The sequence below is a fragment of the Rhinolophus sinicus genome, linkage group LG11, assembly GCF_036562045.2.
Source record: "Rhinolophus sinicus isolate RSC01 linkage group LG11, ASM3656204v1, whole genome shotgun sequence".
Lineage (NCBI taxonomy): Eukaryota > Metazoa > Chordata > Mammalia > Chiroptera > Rhinolophidae > Rhinolophus > Rhinolophus sinicus.
In genome coordinates, this window is record NC_133760.1 from 28,549,615 (window position 1) to 28,569,454 (window position 19,840).

Genomic DNA, 19,840 nt, shown 5'->3' on the forward strand with positions numbered 1-19,840 from the left:
TACTGGATATTATTCATACTGCTTTGTATTGAAGGTTTGGTATATTACTTAAAGAATAAACGTGACCAGTAGATTGGTGTTTTGTTTTAATTGAGCTGCTCCTTAAAGCTCATTGCACGCTCAGCTTTTGATGGTATGTTGTTACAGATTATCTCCTCTCAAATCGCTTTCCCTCTTTTATGGTGTGCCTTTGAATTGGTACACTAAGCAGAGAGACTGATAAGCCTAAGGTTACATGGCGAATTAAAGGGCAGAGCTGAGATTCAAACCCAAGCAGTGTAATGGAAGCCCAGGGCTTTTAACCACTGATGCTAAGTTTCTTTCTTTGTACCAGTTTAAATTCAGTAGTCAATTTTTTCATCCCTTTTCTATTCTTAAAAAAGAGAAAACCCCTCTCAGATAAGCAGAGATTTTGAATTCAATAACGCATTGATTCAATATGTTATAATTTTGATTAAATATTTACAAAGTGCTTTATGAGCATTAATGTTGATGTCAAATATCTTCAGACAATGTTTTTAACTGAAGTCTTTTTTGCTTCTCTCCAGTTATTTATATCAGATTGCGCATCTAGGAGATGATGATGAAGAACCTGAGTTTTCATCTGCCATGCCTCTGGAAGAAGGAGACACCTTCTTCTTTCAGCCCAGACCACTCAAAAACCTTGTGCTGGTTGATGAGTTGGACAGCCTCTCTCCCATTTTGTTTTGCCAGGTATGGGTCTTTCCATTCACCTCCACAGTGAGCAGTGCCAGCCAGTTGTTTTTGAATCTGAATGAGTTTAAAGTCTTAACTCCGTTAAATTAAGGTCTGGTCTAAGAGTCAGGCTTGTCAGCATCTCTGGGATCCTCAGAGTTGTAAAAGTGAAACAGGTAGAAGTTGGGGAATTAAATACCATTATATAAATCTTTGAGTTTTTTTTTTTTTTAAATTATAAAACATCTATTCAATGTAAAAATTGAAACCATAGAAAAAGTTAAAAGTAAAACTCTTACCCCAATCTTTTTAACCCCCCACCTCACTGAGGCTGCTGCTATTAACAGCTTGTTATGATTGCTTCCGGGCATTTTCTCTGCATCTATAAGCGCCCACACACACACACCACACACACACACACACACACACACACACACACCACAAAGAGATGTGTTATATTTTTCTTTTTCATGTAAATGGGTCATATACTTCACAGTATTCTGAAATTGACGTTTTATCACTTAGCAATCTATGAATACCTATGCTTATCTTATTTTAACACTCATTTTCTCCTTAAAATTCTCCAGAGACACTGGGATCAGTCAGTAACAGGAACGTTTTTAGTGACATCCTCAGGGAGAAGCCTAAAGTGGCCTGGGATGGGGATTGCACCCCCTACTACTGGCAGCAGGAATTTTACGATGCCTCTTTGTCAAGGATTGCTGGGGTTGAATGACCATTAGGGATCACCTACCCTGTCTAGTTGATCACACCTCAAGTGGGAGAGAGGTTTGCTCACTGTGCTGGGGAAACAGTCAGCATTCAGGTACTCTTCCTGGTAAAATGAATCGTTCTGAAGTTAACTTCTTCTGTTACTGCTTTTTGAGGAAGGGTTAGTTCTTGGCAATAGAAAATAAGTATTATTTCCTAATTTGAGTTTTCTTCCCCTTTCATTGTAATTTGAGGAAATAGTTTAAATAGTTTGTAGATGGAGAATAAAATTAACAGAAAGTTGGGTATCAGTGGCAGGGCTGTAAGCATTTTTTGAGGCAGATCTCTTGACTAGCCTGGTGAGGCATCTGGATCTGCTCCCCGAATAACTTTAAATGCACATAGTAATAAACATGACAGCCAAGATCGCAAAATACTTCTTAAGTTGTGAAAAAGTAATCTGCTTTATTAAGACTTTAAATAAGATGGAACATTTAAAATAAGCGAGCTAATTTTTTCTTTTTAAAGAGATAGGTGTGAAGGTTGTATACACTCAAAACCCACGTGCTCATCCTTGTTAAAATAGGGTGTACTGCCTTATGGTCACAAGTTTTCATTTGAACTGTCCAGTCTGACAGAACTGCAGTATAAATGACTGACCTCTTTTCACATATTGATGAACAAATACTTGTACTGGAAACCAGCAGTTGGATGTCTGGGGTGCCAATATGAGAACACATGGCTTCCCCATTTGGTGGCTGAACAAGCAGGTACCAGAGTTACCCATTAGTTGGTCAGCTACATCATAGCAGCGTGTGAGGATAGGAGATGTGATCCTGTGCAATCTTAACAGCACACCTAATAAAGACGATTTTTAAAGTAATGATGAAGGAAATGAAAATTGGTGGTGTCTATAATCTTTAATGTTGTATGAATAAGTGACTTTAATTGGTGACAAAGTCACAGATACTACTGATAAAATTATAGTTTATAATTTTATTCGGAAGGAAATACTAAATTTTCAATTGGAGGTTATAACTTCATTTCACTAACTAAAAAATCCTTTGTTAACTTAACTGATACATGCCTTTTGTTGGTTGGTAAAACCCATCTTCCAAATGGTTTGCTTTTTGGAACATTTGGGCATTTTCCTTCATTTCCCCCCAGGAAACTTATATAGCCAATATATAAGTTTAATTTAAAAAAAAGGTAGTTTGTTCCCTGACAGTAATCAGGGATCAGTGTGAAAACAGCACAAATAAGCACTTTTTTTCTTTGCAGATAGCTGATCTGGCAAATGAAGACACCCCACAGTTGTATGTAGCCTGTGGCAGGGGACCCCGGTCATCTTTGAGAGTCTTAAGGCATGGACTTGAGGTAAGATTGGAATTTCTAGATCATCTGGAGGGAAGCATTGATAAAGCAGCCTCTGGCTTTACTCTGATGAGATCTAAGATAAATTTAATGTTTTTATGAAATAAAAAAATGTTTTCTTCCTCCCCTATTTCCATAAAGTTTAGAGTTTAAATTTCCTATTTTTTTTAACAATATTTAAACTTTTTTTTTAAATTGGGGAATATTGGGGAACTGTGTGTTTTTCCAGGATGTCAAGTCGTCGTTTTTCAGTCTAGTTGAAATTTCCTATTTCTTAACATGTTAGCATGATAGACACTTTAAAAAATTGGCAGATGGAGAAAAAAGGGGGGAAAAAAGATCTCTACTAGTTCCAGGCTTGCTAACTATAACGTGGAAGTTTGGAAATCTGCATTGGAGATTTAACTCTGTTTCCTTCTAGTCTTGGTCTTTATTCAAACTTTTCAGATGCTTAACATATTTAACTATGTTAATACTGTTATTAATAATGCATATTTTTATATCTTACTAAAGTTATTACTATATATTCTTAAGTCACATTTTTCCCCCCACTGGGGAATATTGGGGGACAGTGTGTCTTTCCAGGGCCCATCAGCTCCAAGTCGTCCTTCAATCTAGTTGTGGAGGGCGCAGCTCAGTTCCAAGTCCAGTCACTGTTTTCAATCTTAGTTGCAGGGGGCACAGCCCACCGTCCCATGTGGGAATTAAACTGGCAAACTTGTTAAGAGTTTGCGCTCTAACCAACTGAGCCATCCGGCCGCCCCTTAAGTCACATTTTTTTAATGTCTCTGTACTTTTGCACCAAAGTGGATAGATCAGAATTTAATGAATCCTTTATTGTTGGACCTTTTAGGTGATGTGGACACTCAAAATTATCTTCTCAAATCCCACATCTTATCATCTTGGTTCTAGTGTTGACGCCTTTTAGCAAATATCCTGGACTTGATTTTGTTAGTAGTAAAATAAATCTTTATGATAATTTGCTTTCAAAGCTTAGGGTTGGCAAACTGTAGACTCTCAGAGACCCAGTGCCTGTTTTTGTAGGTTTTTATTGGAATACAGCCAAGATGACCTTGGTTTTGAAATCTGGCTCTACCACTTAATAGTTATTACAAGTTTTTGTTTCTTCTTCTGTAAAATGGGCTTAGTTATGACACCTGCTTGAAAGGATTGTTGTGTGAATTAGATAAGATAATGTACATGAAGCACTTAGCTCAAGGTCTGGCACACAATAGCTATTCAATAAATATAACTATTAATATTGCTATTCTAGGAATTTGACAAATTTTTGACTGTCAGAAATATTCATCAATTCACCAAATTTTCAATGACCCAAACCCAGTTTAGACCAGTATTTCTTGATTAGTTGCTTACTATTCATTGGATTCTATCAAGCATCTCAGAAAAGCTAGCAAGCCTCCAAAAATGCATATGTGGATTAACAGAAAAATTTGTGTAGGGTTTAAGAAATAAAGGATCCAATTAAGAATTGTTTTTGAGTCCCCTGCCCCTACCACTTTTTTCTAATTCTACAAAAAAAAATCTTTATTATATATAAAAACATTTTTAAATTGTTGAACATTGCTTTGTTCCTGTATGTGTATTTGAACCTTGTTGTCTAGCTAGATTATGGTCTCAGCTGAACAGGGTCATTGTCAGATATTACGTTTGGTAGAGAGTGTAGCATACCTGACATTTACATTTTATTGATGATGGTGTTTCCCAGGATTCTCCTGTACCATGATCAGGTATTTCTGCTATTAGTAGACTAAGAAAAGGATAATGCAATTCATGAATATACTTGAGTTCCTACAAAATAGTTACACTGTACAATATATTAAGCTAATTTATTGTCTCTAGGTCATTTAAAAAATATTTAATAGGGGCCAGCCTGGTGGCTCAGACAGTTGGAGCTCCATGCTCCTAACTCCGAAGGCTGCCGGTTCGATTCCCACATGGGCTAGTGGGCTCTCACCCACAAGGTTGCCAGTTCAACTCCTCGACTCCCGCAAGGGATGGTGGGCAGCGCCCCCTGCAACTAAGATTGAACATGGCACCTTGAGCTGAGCTGCCGCTGAGCTCCCGGATGGCTCAGTTGGTTGGAGCGTGTCCTCTCAACCACAAGGTTGCCGGGAGTTTGACTCCCTCAAGGGTTGGTGGGCTGTGCCCCCTGCAACTAGCAACGGCAACTGGACCTGGAGCTGAGCTGCGCCCTCCACAACTAAGACTGAAAGGACAATAACTTGAAGCTGAACGGCACCCTCCACAACTAAGATTGAAAGGACAACAACTTGACTTGGAAAAAAGGCCTGGAAGTACACACTGTTCCCCAATAAAGTCCTGTTCCCCTTCCCCAATAAAATCTTTAAAAAAAATTTAATAAAATTTTTAGTTTGGAATGGTTTTTGATTTATAGAAAAATTGTAAGGATAGTACGTAGAGTTCATGTATAACCCACACCCAGTTTCTCTTTCTAGACCATTATCTTAGATACTCATTTACTCTGTTTGAGGACCTGTGGGGCATTCATAGGATTCTTGACTCTGACCTCAAGGAGCTTAAAAATTTAATAAGAAGGACAATTCCTCCAATCACTTTTTAGAAAAAGTGTTCTAAGAGGTGATGGTTGTGGTTTTTGTGAGAGCTTGTAGGTGGGAGAGAGAACTGCCAGCCAAGAGGATAAGGGAAGATGTTTCCTAAATATGGCACTTGAATTGGTACATGAAGAGAGATGGGATTTGGCTTTATGGGACCTAGGGAAAGAAATGGAATGCTAACTGAGATGGCCTGATTCATTTTCACGTGCTCTGTTTTTGAGGAAGATGCAGATTTGTCATACCTAAAGGAAACGATTTTGGCTGCAACAACTACCTTCTCAGATGTTTCATCATTTTTTACTAAAGTCTGTCATGAGTGTTGCCAGTACCTCCAGCCATTTTGGTTTTTATGATCTTTGACTAGATGGTTACATTCTTTTAATCCAGCGTCTAATGTGAGCTAATAGGAAATTAGCAGGGAGCTGAGTTCATGCTCACTGGGTCTGTGGTTTATCTCCTCTTCTGTCAGGTATCGGAAATGGCTGTCTCTGAACTACCCGGTAACCCCAATGCTGTCTGGACAGTGCGCCGGCACATTGAAGGTAAGCAGCCCTTTCCTAACAGTCAAAATGAGGGTCTGGGTGCTATTGACAATAGAAGGCTTAAAAGGCAGCATTCATAATATTTCTATATCGCTTTATCTAGCACCGTATACTAGAAACTTTTTACTGGCCTGATACCATGTTTTTGAGACTCTTCCAATTAGGATGCCTTCACTTACTACTTAGAGGTATAGAGGGTGGCTGTTAATATTCAGTACATACACACTTTGATATCATGGAGCTGTCATGTGTGGTGTTCTCTGACTATATTCATTCACCTTTAAGACACTGGTTCCATCTGTGTACAAGGTATGGTGTGAGGGAAAGTTTTTGCTTTGTTTTTCTTTAACCACTTCTCTCCTGTGCTGAAACTACAGTGAAATTGACCATGTTACTCCAGCTAGTAAGAGAGTTGGTAATGCTTGTTAATTAGTCCTGCTCAATGGGTGTAGTTGTGCTTAAGGAAAGCAGGGATTGATTGAATGGAACTGGAGTTTTAGAGTGAGTGGAAAAGAAAGGGTGGAGGAAAGAGGGAGTCTGAGCTCTTAGATAAAAACGATCACCTCATCCTCAAATTTTGAAAGCTGTATGAAAATGCATAGTAGCTCAACAGTAGGAAAGTCTTGTGACAATTGAATTTCAGTCCTGTAGAAATAAAACTCAATTCTCATTTTCCCTTTGATTTGCTTTTTGGGTGTAGGCCATTTCTATTCCTGGACCTCCTTTTCCTCTTGTTCTCTCAGGAATGTGGGACTGGTGAGTAAGATCACCCTGGCCAGCATACAGAGCTTTTCTAAGAAAACAGCTGGACTTCTTCCTGGTATTTAGATGTTGTGGTTGTGTGGAACAAATTTAAGGGAGCTGGGAAATGTGTAGGAGGAAAACCTCTTTCTGTTACGATACACATTTTGGGGATTTTGTTTTCATGTAGGCATGGGAGTCGAGTCTGAGTTGAGAAGAAATAAAAAAGTGAATAGGAAATTAGTAGGTTCGTTTTAGCTGAGAAGATAATTATCAGATCATCGGTTTTGAAAGATTTCCCCATTGTGTGTAATGTAGTCATAAATACGCTGGTCGGTGTCGATGGTCATCGTTAGCTTGGTTGCTGATTCACATTATGGTTCTTGAAAACATTGCCTCGACTGTTTGAATTAGAAAGATCCCTAGAGAGGAAACCTAGTGTGCCACCCCGTTTGTTTTACTTCTTAAACTTTGTTTTAAAATGGATTTATAAAAACGTTACCCTTATTTTTATAATAAAGGCAGGAAATCACAGGTGGGCTCCCAAGATAGCTCACCAAGGTAATGGCGATTGAAATCTCTGTCTTGAATCCCAGTGCTCATCTGACTAACCCTGCAGTGGGAGTCTGTGGTTCTTGCTGGTTTGCTAGGATAAGTTCTGTACTCATCCTGCAGTCTTTCGAGCGCCCACCATGTGCTCAGAGTAATTTCAGAGCACTTGCCATCTAAAGATGACAAGTATACCAAACTATTGTGTGTTCTGATGTGATGAAAGGCACAGCATGTTGTCAAGGAGGGGGTTAGAGGAGAGGGAATGGGCATATGTTTGAAAATCACAGGAGGCCTTTTGTTTGGGCAGTGTGATAAGTTAGTGATAAGCAGTAATGGTGCATAATGGAACGTGTAGCTGAAAATGTTTCTCCTCTAAATACCAAAATCAAGGAAAAGACTACATGTCGATAAAATTTACTCTCTAGGAACCATAATTTGGGCTGTCACCCATGAAAACAGGTCAGATTCTCTCTGTTCATTCTCTTTCTGGATACTCCATAATACTGTTGCGTGAACATGGCACACACCACACATGCTGCAGTCTGCCAGGCAATTACTAACCTTGGCTGGTACGTGGTGATGCACACTACCAATACCAAGCCTTTTTTTCTCTTCCACAGGTGGCTGGTGAAGGTGCTGATCACCACAGGTGTGTACCTACTGCTAGGGTCTTCCATGGGGTCTCAGAGTGTACCCAGGGAGAGGGACTCACAAAATGTTGAGGCTGCCCTGAGGGCATCAGGGGTAACTTTATAGTTGAATCTCCATGTGCATAATGACGCACGCCCACCTGCCTGTGTAGTAAATGGTCTGAGGCAGGAATCAGCTTGTCTTATTTTCTCCCACAGAATGTGGAAAATATGACTGATTTGTTTTTTGCTAAGCTGAAAGAACCTGTAGCTACAAAACCTTAGCTTCATATCTCCCTTGGAGTTGTATGTTCCAGGTGTACTTATTCAGAGATCAGGCCCTGGAGAAAGCCCCTCCCTGCCTTTTGAGTATAATCTGAGGCAAGACAAGCACTGAGTGGTTTGACTATAAAATGAGAATGAGATATTGGGGGCTGAACCCATCTGGATGATCACTTACTTTATCCGTGGGAGTGGGCTGCTTGTTGAGCCTCAGATACCAAGGTAGAGAAAAGAAGAATACAGCATCCCCTCTGCGGTGCTCCAGCAGTGCTCAGACAGAAGTCCTATTAACTGAGACAAAAATGCACTCTGGTACCCTAATCAATTCACTGAAGTATGAACTAGTGTTCCTTTTATATGAAACTTACCCCCTGGCAAAGGGCAGCATAGGTAATGTTCGTAGCCATTTACCTGGACTGAAGCTTGGTTTTGTTCTGAATGCCAACTTTTAACCTTAAGACACAAGAACAACTCATCTGCTGCAGGTTCTCCTTGATATAAAATTGAAAAGGGTGTGCTTAGTACTCATAAGGTAATGGATATTTTGAGGAAATCTGTGATGTTAAGCTGCTTTCAGGTACCAGTCATTGCTCTACTGCTTGTTCAATTGCCCAGCAAATGTTGAATCGCCCTATTTAAGTCCACTGAGCAACTGTTTATTTTTTATCTAATAAGCAGCCTGGGGCCTTGGGTCAAAGGGAAGAGAAGGACCCAGGAAGCTCTCCTTCCTCCCTTCCCCCATTCTCTCTCTTGCATGTAAGTTAAGAGTTGTATGATGTCTTCTGGAAGTGCCCTTTTCCTCCTGACTGAAGGAAGAGTCTGAAAGTCCTGGCCAGTTAGAGCCCTTCGTTGTTTGGCTTTAATTTGCCTCTGGCACAGCTTTTAAGGTATTAGGTTTCAGTAATGAGAACATGGGAAAGGACACAATATTCATGTAATGCTAAAATTAAATAATTCCTGTTGTTTTTACATACCAGGAATTTTCCAGTTCAAAAACAGAGAGCTGGCCTGAAGCTTCTGAGTTTGGTGTTGTGTGCAGACTGACTGGTTTTGTTGTATGCTATTAAGATACCCATTTCAGCAATATATGGATGATGTATTATAGAATTGTACAGTTGAAATCTTATAATTTTATTAACCTATCACCTCAATAGATTTAATTTAAAACAACCCATTTCAGGGACAACTATGTCCTTACTCATATTTTATGAATGTGAACAATGTGATTTTATAAGGTATCACCAAAGCATTTGATACATGTTGACTGTTAAAATAATCTGAAACCAACTATATGCTTGTCCAGGGTTACTCCTTAGGATTTGGAAATTGAACCCTTACTCTGGATTCCTGGTGTAGCTATTAGATTACACCCATTGGGGAAGATCTTTGATCCTTACCTTTCAGCCACCCGGTCAGTAGACACACCTATTGTTAACTGAAGCAAAAGTTTTGCAAAACAGTATTTACCTTGTGTGTGAAGCAGTTTCATACATCACATTTATTTCCTTATATTTCTGTTTTAAAATGTTGATTGCAACCAAATTGATTTTATGTCCTGCTAATGGGTCAGAACACTACGGTAGACCACAGCAATAATACATCTTCACTGGGGTTTTCCTCCCCTCTTTTTATGAAGAACACTGATTCTCCAGAACTAATCTGGTCATCTTAATTCAGCCGAACCACCTTTGGAGCATTCAAAACTTAAACTGTCCTTGATTAAGGCTTGGGGGGGTCAGCTATGGCACTGATCTCTGACAAAGGCTCAGACACACAGGATTCTGCAGCTGCTTCTCCTAAGAGTGAGGTAGCCACTGCCAACTTAGTGGCTTGTCCACCTGTCATTCTGTCCCTCGGTTACCTGATTTCTGTGTGAGAAGGACGGGGGGAATTGACAGCGACAATTCAAATGCAAAGTAGGAATATCTCAACTCTTTAAAAAAACATGCTTTTATTCAGCATATATCAAGCTTTATGCCTAACATTGCAGGATGTGGGATACACGCAGAAAAGCTGTTTTATGTTGTGGGGTGGAGTGTAACTGGGATCTGCATGAGAACCTGAGAAACTTTTGAGGTGGCCTGTATATCTCCAGTCCTCTGACCTTGAGAAACTCCTTAGTGTTTGTTTATCCAACTACATTTCATTAAACGAAAAGCAAATCCTGATACGATTGCTTATGATCACTGAATAGTTGTATTTTTAAATAATGAAAAACGGGAGAGGTCAAGGACTGACAATATAAACAGTCCGCCCTCCCCACTTCCTGGTTATCTAGTGTTCTTCTGTCGTTCCTATTGGGACATTCTAGGATTTTCAGTTTCCAACCCTAGAGTGACTTAGTCTCATGGAGGCTTAAGTAATCTGTTTTATTCATTAGGTCTTGTGTTCCCACATAAGCTCCATTCGGAAGAAGCTGGGGACCTTTCCTAGTTATAAGGAATTTCTTTTAACAATAGCCTGTGATTGGCATCTGGGACAAGTAAGTTTAGCTTCAGTATATGCCGGGGCTGCCAAAGAAATGTATACAAGTGGACACTTGGTCAACGTTGCTCAACAGTTCGCCATAATCAGAAGTGTTTGCATGCTGATGGTAACCACTCTGAGCACCTCTTGTAATTGCAGAAGTCAAACGTGACATATATTCATCTTTTGTTATCGGTGTATATTGAGTATTAAAATTATAATAATTTTTTCCTTAAAATATGTATACATGTTTTTGGCACCCTCTGTATATAAATGTCTTTCAAAATTTTCTCATGCCTCTGATTCCCTTGCTTTGTCCTTTTGCATTTTTCAGCAAATGTCTCAAAATACTCATTTTCAGTTATTAGAGGTGGGCATATCTACTCAATGTATTTAGGCATTTAAGGAAGCAAAGTATCTGTAGGCTCTTAGGACCCTCAGTTATCTTTCGGATCATCCTGTGCTGTTTGTTACATGACTATGTGAGATGACTACACATACAAGTACCTTGGAAGGTTTCTGAAGAGAAAACGTAGTATCTCATTTGTAACTAATGAGTTCTTAGCTAACCCACTCCTTTCTCCTCTTTCCTCTTACAGATGAGTTTGATGCCTACATCATTGTGTCTTTCGTGAATGCCACACTTGTGTTGTCTATTGGAGAGACCGTGGAAGAAGTGACTGACTCTGGGTTCCTGGGCACCACCCCAACCTTGTCCTGCTCCCTGTTAGGAGATGACGCCTTGGTGCAGGTGAGGAGTCGCAGAGTCGCTTACCTGCTCACCGTACTTTATTCTTTCTTCTTTTTGTGGTGGAGGCTGCTATGTTGATGTTAATAAGCTTTGAACTTCTTTGAAGTAGATGTTGCAAGTCATGAACTTTTCTTTAAGTTGACTTTACCTGGGGCCTATTAACTTTTGTCATTGACACGACTGGTGCTTCAAATACAGTGGCTCCAGATCTGACAAGACAGATTTGATAGGTGTGGGGGTCAGTGGTGAGTGATGAGTCTGATTGCTAAAGTCAGGTTTCCTTGTGTTATTCCAGGTGTATCCTGATGGCATTCGGCACATAAGAGCAGACAAGAGAGTCAATGAGTGGAAGACCCCCGGAAAGAAGACAATCGTGAAGTGTGCAGTGAACCAGCGACAAGTGGTGATTGCCCTGACAGGAGGAGAGCTGGTCTATTTTGAGATGGATCCCGTATGTTATTTTATCATTCACTGTGGGACTTACTGTAGGGTCCAGAGGTAGAGATGGGAGTTGTAGTCCAGGTATCTAGAGTATATTCACAAGAAAGAGAATTGGGGAGGGTAAGTGTCCGTAAGCCAATTTGGCCCTTTACTGGGGAGTAGGGGGTCGGTAAGTTCATGTCAGTTCTAACTGGAGCTTCTTCTGCCCTTCACACTCTACTTTTCCACTAAGTAGTTGCCATAGGTTTAATTTCTGAAATCTGAATCCATTTCAGAAATTTTTTTTGCTTTTCTGTATGGAGGGATATTGAGTATGCCTAATTATCATGTTCTTAGGCAGCCTGTGGGTGTGGCCAACTTACATAGTCTAACTCTGCCTATGGTGAGATTACTTTGTCCTTAACTTCCATGTTTGAATTCTCTTTTACCCAAAGTACTCTCATGATCACATGAACGGTTTTATATATTCCCATTTCCTGACAGCTAGGTTGGCTTAGAACATACGTGGTGCATTGTACTTGGCCAAGGTCTTTTGATTCTCTTGTGAGTAATTTTGCTTGCTGTTAGCCTGTAAAGTTCAGTCTTGTCTCCTCAAGTAGAGAAATTCTTTATCATTGATTGTAGTAAGGGGAGTGAGAGGAAGCAAAAAGAAACTTAACAGTCTCCGTTCCTTCCCCGCCCCAGGGTTTGGGGGTGAGTTGGTGTGGTTTGTAATCTCTCTTGTTTTCTCTCCTGCAGTCAGGCCAGCTGAATGAGTACACAGAGCGGAAGGAGATGTCAGCAGATGTGGTATGCATGAGTCTGGCCAACGTGCCTCCTGGAGAGCAGCGGTCTCGCTTCCTGGCTGTGGGGCTGGTGGACAACACTGTCAGAATCATCTCCCTGGACCCTTCAGTGAGTGTCACCCTCCACTTCAAGGGTCTTCCAGTTGGAATCTGAGCACCTGGCACATTCTTGTCTGTCTCTGAGATCAGCTGGGCTGGACCCTGAAATCAATACCTGCTGCGTTTGGATATCGTAGCAGCACATTTCAGGAGTCTTCTGCAGCGCTTTAAAGATGCTGATTGGAGACTAAACACTTCCTTGGCTTAAGCCTTGACTCTCTTATAGTTTAAAATAAAAAAACCCCAAGACTATTTTTACAGGAAAGGACTTGGACTGGCTCCAGGGCCTTAGATGACTTTTAGTGGAGGTGCCGTTTGCTTATGTACTTTTATCCTGCTATCCACTTTGACAAAAAGAGGGAAGCATGATCTACCGAGCTTATTTTAAGTTTGATTTGACTAGTAACCCAATACCCATTTAGAACTCCTCAGGTTTTCCCTGTGCACAGAAAGCTGTTCTTCACTCCTAGAATTTGATTTCTCTGGGTAGGATTTTTTCCCAGAATTGGTCACTTCCCGTGTTTTATTCTTTTCTCTTTCCCCTTTAGGACTGTCTGCAACCTCTGAGCATGCAGGCTCTCCCAGCCCAGCCTGAGTCCTTGTGTATTGTGGAGATGGGTGGGACTGAGAAGCAGGATGAGCTGGGTGAGAGGGGCTCTATTGGCTTCCTGTACCTGAATATTGGGCTACAGGTAAGAAATTGAGGCGCATATTGTTGGTGTCGGGCCCTCTATAGGTTTCATGCACTCCTTTGTTCAATCTGGGCATTTTCTGTGCCCATGGTTTCAGATACCATTCATTGGACACACTGTTCTATGTTCCCCTTTTCTCAGCTTGAATTAGAACAAATAAGGCCTAGAAAAAGTATTTTCTTAAAGAGTGATAAAAATGCTTTGTTACTGCTCTGGGTCAGAACTCGTGGGGTCTTCATGAGTCACATGTAGTTCTCACGATATGCTGTTTTTGAAACTAACATGTCCCAGTTCATAATGGGCTCCATTAGCAGTAAAGGACCCCTAGGTGTTCCCTGTTGTCAAAGCTGCTGAGCTCTTTGGAGCCTGCAAGACTTAAGGATCAGATGGTGCCAGGGTTTTTGACCACATACTTTTCATTTTCCTTAATGATTATGTACTCAGATAGGTCCATAATCTAGCTCAAGTGCTTTTTGCTTTTTAATTTTACTTCCTAATGTAGAAATTCTCAAACATGCCTGGAAGTTAGACTAATACAACGAACCTTCGTGTACCTGTCACCAGTTTGAACAGTACCGACTTTGGCTATTCTCGTTTGATCTATTCCCCCTCTTTTTCCTAGAGTATTTTAAAGCAAATCAACAATGTTAAATCATTTCATCTATAAATACTTGAGAATTGCTTTCCTCTGGTATGTGGACTTTTTTAAAGGCTTTAATATTGTGCCCAGTAAACTTTTAACAATACTTCCCTTAATATCTGCTGCCTTGTCCATGTTCCAATTTTCCTTTTTTCCCCCCAAAAATGATTTTACATTTGGTTCTACTCAGGATCTACATAAAGCTGTGCAGTTTGCATCTGCTTGGCCTTTTTGTGTTTCTTTTAATAACTGTCCCATCCCTTTTTTTATTTTTTAAGAAACCAGATCATTTGTCTTGTAGAATTTTCCACCTTCTGGATTTGGCAGTCATTTCTTTTGTGTGTTTAATGTTCCTCTAGCCTCTATTTTCTGCAGACTAGTGGGTAGATCTAGACCATGCTGTTCATTAAAAATGCAACGCAAGCCACATATGTAATTGAAATTTCCAACAGCTACAAAAAAGGTACAGATGAAGTTAATTTTAGTGTTTTATTTAATCCAGTATTAAAAATGTCATTTTAATTTGTAATCAGTTTAAAAATTAGTAAGATTTTTTTTTTTCTTTTGGATTCTTTGAAATCTGGTATTTTGTATTTTATGTGTAACACCTCTCCTCTGATGAGCCACATGTAGCTTGCTGACTATATAGTATTGGATAGCACAGACTTAGCAGTTGATTAGATTTGGATTTAATATTTTGTGTGTGTGCGTGGGGGACAAGAATATTTCATAGGTTGTACTATTAACATCACATCAGGAGGCGTATAATATCTGGTTGACCCAATTTCGGTGACGTTCAAATGTTTCTATCTAAATTATCTGTGTTAAAGCTCCGCATCAACAGCCGTTGATACACATTGCCTAGATTCATTATGTCATTAGGAGTTGGGAAATGATTTTCTATTTCGTACTTCATTTCATTAGCTGGAACTTTCCTCTAAAGACAAAATTTGCTTCATATATTTGTTCACCCTGAAATATAGTTCATATAGGGAAAGGATAAATACTTCATTTTTCCCCCCTTTGCTCACTTATTTTCAGAGTAAGGAGTTGGTGCCATAGCAATATCCACTGAGGACCGATGAAGTGGGTTTTTTTTAAGTAACATGAACTTGCAGATTTTTACATGTTTGTGCGTCGAACTACTGCGGTCTTCCCCCCATCTCCCTACTACCCCACTGGATGCTAAATTGCTTCATTTTCAATGAGTGAGAGTTCCCTTTTGAAATTGGCTCTTTTGTTCTTTGAACATGACTTCGCTATCATTGGGAGGCTTTCTTCCCTCTGGCACAACAAAGTGCCCCACACACATCTGGAACATTTTTGCTCCAGACCTGAATTACTGTGTTTCCTCGAAAATACGACCGGGTCTTATATTAATTTTTGCTCCAAAAGACGCACTAGGGCTTATGTTCAGGGGAAGTAAGTCATCCTGAAAAATCATGCTAGGGCTTATTTTCGGTTAGGTCTTATTTTCGGGAAAACACAGTAGCTGTTTCCTTAGGAGTCTTGTTATTTTTAGGGGAAATGGTATTTAGAGACAACAGTAGGACTGGTTGTTTTTAACTGTGCATATGTTTTAAAATTTAAAATTACAAAGAATTTAACATACATAGTAAAAAAATTTTTTTAGGATATACAGTGAAAAATGAGTGCTTTTCACTTAGTAAATGTTCAGTAACTATTTGAGTTAGTGATTTAGTGAGAGGATGAATGAATGTCTGGCTGATTATTAGGATATTCTTTAAACCAAGTCATTTCCTTCCATCTGCTCTGAACTTAACTATATAAAATGGCCTAGGCAATTTCCATTATAGGTAGGCTTAATCCACTCCTCTCCTTTTTATTAGAATGGTGTGCTGCTCAGAACTGTCCTGGACCCTGTCACTGGGGATCTGTCTGACACCCGCACTAGGTACCTGGGGTCCCGTCCTGTGAAACTCTTTCGTGTCCGGATGCAAGGCCAGGAAGCAGTAAGTAATGAAAGGGGACAGTCAGCATGTTTGGATGTTAGTGGCATCAGCTGAGATAAATCCCCTTGGTATATGCTTTATTTTTGTTAATTCACCAGTATGTAGTTAGCTTTACATTAGCTCTACCTTGGTTATTTTGTTTTCTCCATGTGGGAAGTCTTGTGTTCCTTAATCCAGAGCTTCTTCACTTGTGTTCCGTGGCATTGTGCCATGATATGGTTATAGGTAAGTTGGGATATTGATTCCATCTGCCCTCAGGCTGGGCAAATGGAGCAGACTGAGAGTTAGTGGGATACCTCTCATCTAGGGTACCACTTACCCTTCAACAACCTTGTATCAGTATCATGGTTTACTATGTAATGTGAAAGAGGTCCTTTATAGCTAAGAAAATTAGTGTTTCTGGGTACTGTGCTACTTTACTTTTTACTGCATTTAATCCTTGCAACTATCCAGCTTTGTGACAGGATTCCCATTTTGCACATGTGGAAACAGGCTCAGAGAGATTGAATGATTAGTCTAGGTCATATGGCTGGTAGCCCATACTTTAAGCAAATAGTAAGTCAAACTGTCTCTTCTCTAGGCCATTTTCTTAAGGTAAAAGGTTTTTAGGTTTCTAAAATTCACTGGGATATTCTGCAGTCTTAAGTTTGGGGATTGGTAGGGTATTTGCTCAGCATACTGTGTTTGAGTTTTTCCCAAGCTTATTGGAGGTGTTTTTTTCTTCCCTCAGGTGTTGGCCATGTCAAGCCGCTCATGGTTGAGCTATTCTTACCAGTCTCGTTTCCATCTCACCCCCCTGTCTTATGAGACCCTGGAATTTGCATCTGGCTTTGCCTCTGAACAGTGTCCTGAGGGCATTGTGGCCATCTCCACCAATACCCTGAGGTGAGAGTCCCACAGTTGAAGCCCAGCTGGAAGCCTTTTTGACAAAGGCTTGGACTGGCAAAGAGCCGACTCTTTATCATGGGGCTAGGGTGTTGCAATTGAAACCTTCATTTGGCTCAGGATTTAACTACCTGGTAGCCAAGTTTTGGTGTTCCGAATTTTAGCTTCTGTTTAGACTTTCAGGGCCATCTTTTAATACTTAGCAGTATAGTTCAATCGTCTTTTGAGATTTTAAGGTTCTTGTTTTCCAGGGCAGTGCTTAGTTTTAGAGCAGGATCATGCATAACCTTTTCTTACACTGTCTTGTCATTTGCAGTGTTGCATCTTAAATTTTAACCTCAATATAAGTTATGGAGGCCTTTTGCAGGTTGACAGAATATAGTTTATACTGATAATATTGAAGTGAGCAATACATATTACAAGCTGGGAAATAACCTATTCAGGTTGACTTTCTCAAGTTTTTGTTGTTTTTCTTCTTAAGTATTTTAATGCCACCCGTGTTGTTGATGTCCTGGTCATAACTATTGGCTTTTCACAATGGATTCATGGATTTCATGAAACTTAGGTGATTTTCATTCAGGAGGGCACACCACCATCAGCACTGATACCACATATGTTCAGGAATTGCAGTTCCTCACAATAAATTAGGAATTGGTGCTCTCTATTTCAGGGTTTGTCAGTAATAAAGAGGAAGTTTTAACTTTGCATTATCACATTATCACTGGAGTGATAAAAAAATTCCTTTGAGCATTTCAATGTGGGTTTCACTGGTGAAAACTGGAATTGTCATGAACGTTGGTGGGCTGTTGCTGAAGTAGGAGGGCCCTTCCCAATCTCCTTGTCTCCTGTGCAGAATCTTCTGTATCAGAAGTCTGTTGTTTCATGTTGCCCAATGCAAATATTAAAGCTTTTAGGATTGATGTGTTTGCTATGACTGTTAATGGACCATTTCAACACCAGTTTCTAGGTTCTGAGTGAGTGATCTATTAACTCCCTTCCTTTTTATAGGATTTTGGCGTTAGAGAAGCTGGGTGCCGTTTTTAATCAAGTGGCCTTCCCACTGCAGTACACGCCCAGGAAATTCGTCATCCACCCTGAAAGTAACAACCTTATCATCATTGAGACTGACCACAATGCCTACACTGAGGCTACAAAAGCTCAAAGGAAGCAACAGATGGCAGAGGTAATGACACTGACCTTTGGGGCTCAAGTATAGGGTGTTTGTGTGAAATTGTGTTGGAAAGCTTAAAAACCCTGTAATTGTGAGTTATTCTTTGTTAATATTTAAAGATCCAGGTCCTTTTCAGGTCCTTCAGGCAGAGCCTTTTGCCAAAGTCCATGGTTTTAGAGGCTTTCTTATGATTCAGAACTTATCCACTGGCCTGGGTTTATTCAGTATGTAGCTCCCTGTCTGGAACATTTCTTCAGTCCTGGAGCTTCCAAAACAGTCTGTTACATGATTCCTGGATTTGGGCCCAAACGAGATAGCTTTCATGTTCCCCACAACAATAGTTACTTCCAGAAATCATTTCCTAGCAAAAAAAAAACCAGGTAGCCCCAACCATGTAAAGCTGTATCTGGTCTGGAAGAGAGGAGACAAATAGTCTTAGCAAGGTAAATCAGACAGCCTAGGCAGAAGAATGGTGTTTTCATTTTTATTTCTCATGACCAGTCAGCTGGTATTAGTTCCTTTTTGCATTAAAAAAAGTACCTGTTTTCCCCTTTAGTCGTCTTCCCTTTTCCCCTTGTCTGTGTACCTCTCCTTTTAGTCTTCATTTTTGGAAATTCTGGTTTTGGTCAACAGACTTTGCTACTTTAATATATTATGAGCTGCCCCAGAGATGTTCTTGCTAGTTACCCACATCTTACCCGGCACCCACTTCTGAACACACCAACTCTGACTTGGTTTTTTGGCTTTAGGAAATGGTGGAAGCAGCAGGGGAGGATGAGCGGGAGCTAGCTGCAGAGATGGCAGCAGCATTCCTCAACGAAAACCTCCCTGAGTCCATTTTTGGAGCTCCTAAGGCTGGCAATGGGCAGTGGGCCTCTGTGATCCGAGTGATGAATCCTATTCAGGGTAACACACTGGACCTTGTTCAGCTGGAACAGAATGAGGCTGCTTTTAGGTAAGGAGTCCAGGACATTCAGGGTTTTTGGAAACTGCAATGGGAATTCTTTGGGCTGTGACTAACGTCTGACTCCTGCTTTTTTTCTCTGCAGTGTGGCCGTTTGCAGGTTCTCCAACACTGGTGATGATTGGTATGTGCTGGTGGGTGTGGCCAAAGACCTGATACTGAACCCCCGATCCGTAGCAGGGGGCTTTGTCTATACCTACAAGCTTGTGAACAATGGGGAAAAACTGGAGTATTTGCACAAGGTAGGAATTAGCCAGTGGTTCTACTGGAATTTAGGTTGTCCTACTAGACTCTCTGACATTTGCTTAAGTTAGGGGTTCAGGTCTTTTGGTGACCATTTTGGGAACCAACTCGTTGATTCTGATCCATCTTTTGGTGGCACATGGACCATGCTACTGGCGCTTTCATGCTTCAGTGAAACTGGCTAGTGAGCCCCACAGGAAGCCTGTGCTGACCACCCACAATGGAGGAATAGGTGCACACTGAATTGGCCCCTTGGTTGTTGGTTTTACTAACTTTTTTGATGGCAAAAATTTGTGATCAAAATTCAACAGTTTAAAGTACTAGTATTCTTTGGGTAGTTACTATTGTTTATTGGTTACAGAGTTTCCTTTTGGAAAGGGGAAAAGTTCTGGGGTTGGATGATGGTGATGGTTGCACAACAATGTGAATATACTTAATGCTGCTGAATTGTATACTTAAAAATGGTTAAATGGTAAGTTTTATGTTGTGTATATTTTACCACAGTTTTAAAACTATAAAGAAAATATTCTTGTTCTCTCCTCTACACAGATAGTACATGAATGTGGCTTCTCCAGCCTCCCCACAAGTGGAATGTTTTTTAGGAAA

General features: G+C 40.3%; 1 protein-coding gene across 2 annotated transcripts in view; it reads left to right on the forward strand.

Annotated features, from left to right (window-relative positions):
- Positions 1-19,840, forward strand: part of SF3B3 (splicing factor 3b subunit 3) — a 39,461-nt gene that overhangs the window by 13,094 nt on the left and 6,527 nt on the right. For both annotated transcript variants that reach the window (XM_019710172.2, XM_019710164.2), the window contains exons 9-20: positions 549-714; positions 2,689-2,784; positions 5,848-5,920; positions 11,190-11,341; positions 11,637-11,792; positions 12,521-12,676; positions 13,215-13,358; positions 15,849-15,971; positions 16,702-16,856; positions 17,865-18,039; positions 18,777-18,982; positions 19,077-19,233. In XM_019710172.2, the coding sequence (XP_019565731.1) occupies positions 549-714; positions 2,689-2,784; positions 5,848-5,920; positions 11,190-11,341; positions 11,637-11,792; positions 12,521-12,676; positions 13,215-13,358; positions 15,849-15,971; positions 16,702-16,856; positions 17,865-18,039; positions 18,777-18,982; positions 19,077-19,233 (1,759 nt within the window). The remainder of the gene's footprint in view (positions 1-548; positions 715-2,688; positions 2,785-5,847; positions 5,921-11,189; positions 11,342-11,636; positions 11,793-12,520; positions 12,677-13,214; positions 13,359-15,848; positions 15,972-16,701; positions 16,857-17,864; positions 18,040-18,776; positions 18,983-19,076; positions 19,234-19,840) is intronic.